A 7,500-nucleotide genomic window follows, 5' to 3' on the forward strand; every position below is an offset into this window, starting at 1 on the left:
AGCTAACCTTTAGCTAACTATTTCAACTGTTTATTTGCTGCTTTAAGCTAACCTTTAGCTAACTATTTCAACTGTTTATTTACTGCTTTAAGCTAACCTTTAGCTAACTATTTCAACTGTATATTTACTGCTTTAAGCTAACCTTTAGCTAACTATTTCAACTGTTTATTTGCTGCTTTAAGCTAACCTTTAGCTAACTATTTCAACTGTTTATTTGCTGCTTTAAGCTAACCTTTAGCTAACTATTTCAACTGTTTATTTACTGCTTTAAGCTAACCTTTAGCTAACTATTTCAACTGTTTATTTACTGCTTTAAGCTAACCTTTAGCTAACTATTTCAACTGTATATTTACTGCTTTAAGCTAACCTTTAGCTAACTATTTCAACTGTTTATTTGCTGCTTTAAGCTAACCTTTAGCTAACTATTTCAACTGTTTATTTGCTGCTTTAAGCTAACCTTTAGCTAACTATTTCAACCGTTTATTTACTGCTTTAAGCTAACCTTTAGCTAACTATTTCAACTGTTTATTTACTGCTTTAAGCTAACCTTTAGCTAACTATTTCAACTGTTTATTTGCTGCTTTAAGCTAACCTTTAGCTAACTATTTCAACTGTTTATTTGCTGCTTTAAGCTAACCTTTAGCTAACTATTTCAACTGTTTATTTACTGCTTTAAGCTAACCTTTAGCTAACTATTTCAACTGTTTATTTACTGCTTTAAGCTAACCTTTAGCTAACTATTTCAACTGTTTATTTACTGCTTTAAGCTAACCTTTAGCTAACTATTTCAACTGTATATTTACTGCTTTAAGCTAACCTTTAGCTAACTATTTCAACTGTTTATTTGCTGCTTTAAGCTAACCTTTAGCTAACTATTTCAACTGTTTATTTGCTGCTTTAAGCTAACCTTTAGCTAACTATTTCAACTGTTTATTTACTGCTTTAAGCTAACCTTTAGCTAACTATTTCAACTGTTTATTTACTGCTTTAAGCTAACCTTTAGCTAACTATTTCAACTGTATATTTACTGCTTTAAGCTAACCTTTAGCTAACTATTTCAACTGTTTATTTGCTGCTTTAAGCTAACCTTTAGCTAACTATTTCAACTGTTTATTTGCTGCTTTAAGCTAACCTTTAGCTAACTATTTCAACCGTTTATTTACTGCTTTAAGCTAACCTTTAGCTAACTATTTCAACTGTTTATTTACTGCTTTAAGCTAACCTTTAGCTAACTATTTCAACTGTTTATTTGCTGCTTTAAGCTAACCTTTAGCTAACTATTTCAACTGTTTATTTGCTGCTTTAAGCTAACCTTTAGCTAACTATTTCAACTGTTTATTTACTGCTTTAAGCTAACCTTTAGCTAACTATTTCAACTGTTTATTTACTGCTTTAAGCTAACCTTTAGCTAACTATTTCAACTGTTTATTTGCTGCTTTAAGCTAACCTTTAGCTAACTATTTCAACTGTATATTTTCTTGTATGATATTCTACATTTGTTGAACATCTATAATGGATTCATGCTGTTTATCTTTTCTGTTAACATATAAATGAGTTTAGACCAGTTTAGATGACATTGAAACCAGATTATAGCAGACTGGACCAGGATTAGACGGTTCAGGTTAATCCTGGTCCACAAACTGACCGGAGAGGCTGCTCCAGGTACGGTTGATGTCTCTGAGCGCCTGTTTCTCAGCGATGGCCCTCTTGATCTCCTCCAGGACCAGATTCAGCTCTTTGGAGCGCCGCAGGTTCTCCTGCTCGGCCGAGTGGAGGCGCTCTCTCAGCGCCAGGAACTCCCTCTGGTAGATGTCCACCACATCTCCTGCAGAGGGACGAGGTCATTAAAGGGTTAAGGACGGTTTGGGGTCCAGTTTTCAGAACAGGTGACAAAGACAAAAACAGCAAATGTTCCAAAAATATATCATATTTTGGTGTCTAAAAATAAAATATTCAAGACGAACGGTTCCTAAACCTTTTCAAGCACTTAGTAAAGAAAAAAGAAATCTGAACTAGACCAATTAAAACCAGTTAAAATCTGGTTTACCTGAATGTATAATAAATGTTATAATATAAATATATACAGCTTCAATCTTTAAGAAAAAGACTCAGCAGTTTCTTTTAAAAGCTGGTTGATTTAGTTTTTATTAAACACAGTTTATATTTTCTCCTGATGAGTTTCGTGCAGATCCAAACGATAAAAGTTCTTTGAGATTATTAATAAGTTTCTGGGACCAGGGGTGTTAATTACGACAGATAAGAAATGCTGAACATATTCCACGTCTTGGAGCGTTCGAGGTTCGATGCAGAAAAATAAAGACAGTTGCTGTTTTCCAACTTGTATATTAGTATTCTCAGAAAAGGTAGACTTGATTCTGGCAGACAGAAGGTAAACAAAACCTTGAAATCAAACTTAAATCAAAAGGTCCACTGACGCTCCTCCATCGTCCGTGCAACAATTATGTGTTTCTTATGATATATTTAGCAAAACAACCAAATACAATAACAAAGAAAAGAAGCCTATTGCCACCTCTCCTGCTCTGCTAACCAACCTACGGGCCACCCCGGTGCATGCTGGTCCTGTAACCACAGGGGCCCTCAGTGATCGCCAATTAATAAACAAACAAACAAAACCAATGACCTAAATATACTCAACAACAATATATTTAAACTAAACTAAAGAAAACGCTATCGAAATATATAACAAATATAATCCTAATAAGAACATTCCAAACACACATCATTCCAAACATCTGTAATAATTAAACAATAAATTAATCCTAAAAACAAATAAATATATATGTGTATATATTTATTTGTTTTTATATATATATAATTAATAATAATAATAAAATCTCAAATCAACCAGAAGATTGAAGCTACATATTTGTGTTTATACATTTTTTTAACCAGAAGCTGACAGATAGAAACATAATAAAAACAAGACATGTTTTTATATCGACTGCATGTTTTTGTGCCGAATCTTTCTGATTGATTACGGCGTAACGTTCAACATGAGCATGTTTGCTGAGTTATCGTTCCATATCTTCTCAACATTGTGTGACTGAGGGGAAAAAAAGAGAGGCAGATTTAGGCTTCACGGGATTAACTAGAGTATATGGGACTGGACAGGTAGAGAAAAGGACATAATCTGAGTAAAAAAATGAAAAATAAAATGCTAAATCCTTCATCTGCTGCAGCAAACACCACCCATCATCCCTCCATCACCCCTCCATCATCCCTCCATCACCCCTCCATCACCCCTCCATCATCCCTCCATCATCCCTCCATCATCCCTCCATCATCCCTCCATCACCCCTCCATCATCCCTCCATCATCCCTCCATCACCCCTCCATCATCCCTCCATCATCCCTCCATCATCCCTCCATCATCCCTCCATCATCCCTCCATCATCCCTCCATCACCCCTCCATCATCCCTCCATCACCCCTCCATCATCCCTCCATCATCCCTCCATCATCCCTCCATCATCCCTCCATCATCCCTCCATCACCCCTCCATCATCCCTCCATCATCCCTCCATCACCCCTCCATCATCCCTCCATCATCCCTCCATCATCCCTCCATCATCCCTCCATCACCCCTCCATCATCCCTCCATCACCCCTCCATCACCCCTCCATCATCCCTCCATCACCCCTCCATCATCCCTCCATCACCCCTCCATCACCCCTCCATCATCCCTCCATCATCCCTCCATCATCCCTCCATCACCCCTCCATCATCCCTCCATCACCCCTCCATCATCCCTCCATCATCCCTCCATCATCCCTCCATCACCCCTCCATCATCCCTCCATCACCCCTCCATCATCCCTCCATCATCCCTCCATCACCCCTCCATCATCCCTCCATCATCCCTCCATCATCCCTCCATCACCCCTCCATCACCCCTCCATCATCCCTCCATCATCCCTCCATCATCCCTCCATCACCCCTCCATCATCCCTCCATCACCCCTCCATCACCCCTCCATCATCCCTCCATCATCCCTCCATCATCCCTCCATCACCCCTCCATCATCCCTCCATCATCCCTCCATCATCCCTCCATCATCCCTCCATCACCCCTCCATCATCCCTCCATCATCCCTCCATCATCCCTCCATCATCCCTCCATCACCCCTCCATCATCCCTCCATCATCCCTCCATCATCCCTCCATCACCCCTCCATCATCCCTCCATCACCCCTCCATCATCCCTCCATCATCCCTCCATCATCCCTCCATCATCCCTCCATCATCCCTCTCCGGGTTAATGCTCCGTGAAGGTAAATCTGCAGTAATCCGTGTTCTGCGCTCACTTCATTCAGACGTCAACGCTGCTTCAGAAGATAAATGACAGCAGGAAGTCCTCCGACCGTCGGAGCTTCATTGAGTCATTCATAATATAATAACACTAATCGAGGCACAGTTTGGAACATCTGAACAGACCTTCTCACTTTATGAACGAGCTCGTTCTCACGGTGTGGTACTGGTTATGTTCACACCGCAGCTCTTTTAATTATTAATTGATTTAACCTTTTTATTGTTGCAATAAACTGGAAAATAACATGTGCGATATATTTCTTTGAAAAAACTAATATTTTACCCAATTAAAGAAAGGCACTTAGGTATTTAGACGTAATTTATATTAAAAATTAATTTCCATTTATTTCAACTTCAATGAAATTTCCTTTTTCCTTTATTGATTGACAGCCTCAAACGCTCCATGAGGACTGGACGGCTGCTCGTGGAGAGCTCTTCTGTCTTTACGAGAATATCAAACTTGTCTTTTGTTTCTTTCTCTGATGACGAAAAATAAAACTGAAAAAAAACTTTAATTTTGCTGTAATTATTCCTCCAAACCCTCGTTAATGACGCACAATAGTGACATCAGTTAGTCACATCTGAGTTTTTGAGCGCACGCACACACACACACTTGCTGATGAGTTTTTAATGATGCTTCTGCCCAGTTATTTATCTGCTCTGATGAAATAATTTCCTTCCTGCAGCCGACGGAAGGAAAATCGGTTTCTCCTCAATGAGTCGAGTCTCTGCTGCAGCTCCACCTGCTGACTGACAACCCACTTCCTGTTGTTACAACACCTGTTACAACACCTGTTACGACACCTGTTACAACACAGGTTACAACACCTGTTTTACAACACCTGTTACAACACCTGTTACAACACAAGTTACAACACCTGTTACAACACCTGTTACAACACCTGTTTTACAACACCTGTTACAACACCTGTTACAACACCTGTTTTACAACACCTGTTACAACACCTGTTTTACAACACCTGTTACAACACCTGTTACAACACCTGTTTTACAACACCTGTTACAACACCTGTTTTACAACACCTGTTACAACACCTGTTACAACACCTGTTTTACAACACCTGTTTTACAACACCTGTTACAACACCTGTTTTACAACACCTGTTTTACAACACCTGTTACAACACCTGTTACAACACCTGTTTTACAACACCTGTTACAACACAGGTTACAACACCAGTTACAACACCTGTCCGTCTCACTTGTGCGTCTGCAATGATTACTGCCACCTGGAGGTGGCGCTCAGTTTTAGAGTTTATTTCTTTCAGACAACACCTGTTTACAACACCTGTTTAAAACAGGAAGAAGCAAACATTACATTACATTTCATGTCATTTAGCTGACGCTTTTATCCAAAGCGACTTACAATAAGTGCATTAAACCATGAGTCCAAACTCAGAACAACAAGAATCAAGAAAGTAACATTTCTTCTATAACGTTAAACTACAAAGTGCTATCAGTAAGAGACATTTAAGTGCTAAAATGTGTTTTTAGTCTGTAGAGACTTCCTGTCCTGATGTCAATGGGGAGCTCGTTCCACCAATGAGGAGCCAGCACAGCAAACAGTCGTGATTTTGTTGATTGATTAGCTCGAAGTGAAGGAGCTACAAGCTGATTGGCAGAAGCTGAGCGAAGTGAACGGGCTGGGGTGTGAGGTTAGACCATGTCCTGGGTGTGAGGTTAGACCATGTCCTGGTGTGAGGTTAGACCATGTCCTGGGTGTGAAGTTAGACCATGTCCTGGATGTGAGGTTAGACCATGTCCTGGGTGTGAGGTTAGACCATGTCCTGGGTGTGAGGTTAGACCATGTCCTGGTGTGAGGTTAGACCATGTCCTGGGTGTGAAGTTAGACCATGTCCTGGATGTGAGGTTAGACCATGTCCTGGATGTGAGGTTAGACCATGTCCTGGGTGTGAGGTTAGACCATGTCCTGGTGTGAGGTTAGACCATGTCCTGGGTGTGAAGTTAGACCATGTCCTGGGTGTGAGGTTAGACCATGTCCTGGGTGTGAGGTTAGACCATGTCCTGGTGTGAGGTTAGACCATGTCCTGGATGTGAGGTTAGACCATGTCCTGGATGTGAGGTTAGACCATGTCCTGGGTGTGAGGTTAGACCATGTCCTGGGTGTGAGGTTAGACCATGTCCTGAATGTGAGGTTAGACCATGTCCTGGATGTAGACTGGACCCGATCTGTTCGCAGCACGGTACGCAAGTAACAATGTGTTGAAGCGGATGCGGGCGGCCACCGGTAACCAGTGAAGGTCGCGGAGGAGCGGAGGATTGTGGGTAAATTTAGGCGGTTGAAGACCAGTCGAGCAGCTGCATTCTGGATGAGCTGTAGAGGTCGAATGGCATTAGCAGGTAGACCTGAAGGAGGAGTTACAGTAGTCTAGATGTGAGAGGACCAGAGCCTGGACCAGAGCCTGGACCAGAGCCTGGACCAGAGCCTGGACCAGAGCCTGAACCTGTGCCGCCTTCTGAGTGAGAAGAGGTCGTATTCTCCTGATGTTGTACAGCATGTACCTACAGGAGCGTGTTATTGCGGCAATGTTGGCAGTCAGGGAGAGTTGACTGTCGAGCGTCACTCCGAGGTTCCTGCCAGTCGGGGGCGGGGCCAACACTGAGTTGTTGAAGTTAATAGTCAGGTCGTGGGTGGGAGAGCCTTTTCCTGGAAGGAGGAGAAGTTCAGTCTTGTCCGGGTTAATTTTCAGGTGGTGAGCGGACATCCACTGAGAGATGTCAGTCAGACATCCACTCAGAGATGTCGGTCAGACATCCACTGAGAGATGTCAGTCAGACATCCACTGAGAGATGTCAATCAGACATCCACTGAGAGATGTCAATCAGACATCCACTCAGAGATGTCGGTCAGACATCCACTGAGAGATGTCAGTCAGACATCCACTGAGAGATGTCAATCAGACATCCACTGAGAGATGTCAGTCAGACATCCACTGAGAGATGTCAGTCAGACATCCACTCAGAGATGTCAGTCAGACATCCACTGAGAGATGTCAATCAGACATCCACTGAGAGATGTCAATCAGACATCCACTGAGAGATGTCAGTCAGACATCCACTGAGAGATGTCAGTCAGACATCCACTGAGAGATGTCAGTCAGACATCCACTGAGAGATGTCGGTCAGACATCC

At 41.9% G+C, this 7,500-nt stretch overlaps 1 protein-coding gene across 1 annotated transcript in view; it reads right to left on the minus strand.

Annotated features, from left to right (window-relative positions):
• Positions 1–7,500, minus strand: part of mgat4b (alpha-1,3-mannosyl-glycoprotein 4-beta-N-acetylglucosaminyltransferase B) — an 89,404-nt gene that overhangs the window by 36,332 nt on the left and 45,572 nt on the right. Inside the window, exon 2 of the mRNA XM_034543970.1 lies at positions 1,646–1,825. Coding sequence (XP_034399861.1) covers positions 1,646–1,825 — 180 coding nt within the window. The remainder of the gene's footprint in view (positions 1–1,645; positions 1,826–7,500) is intronic.

Source organism: Cyclopterus lumpus, chromosome 10, assembly GCF_009769545.1.
Source record: "Cyclopterus lumpus isolate fCycLum1 chromosome 10, fCycLum1.pri, whole genome shotgun sequence".
Classification (NCBI taxonomy): domain Eukaryota; kingdom Metazoa; phylum Chordata; class Actinopteri; order Perciformes; family Cyclopteridae; genus Cyclopterus; species Cyclopterus lumpus.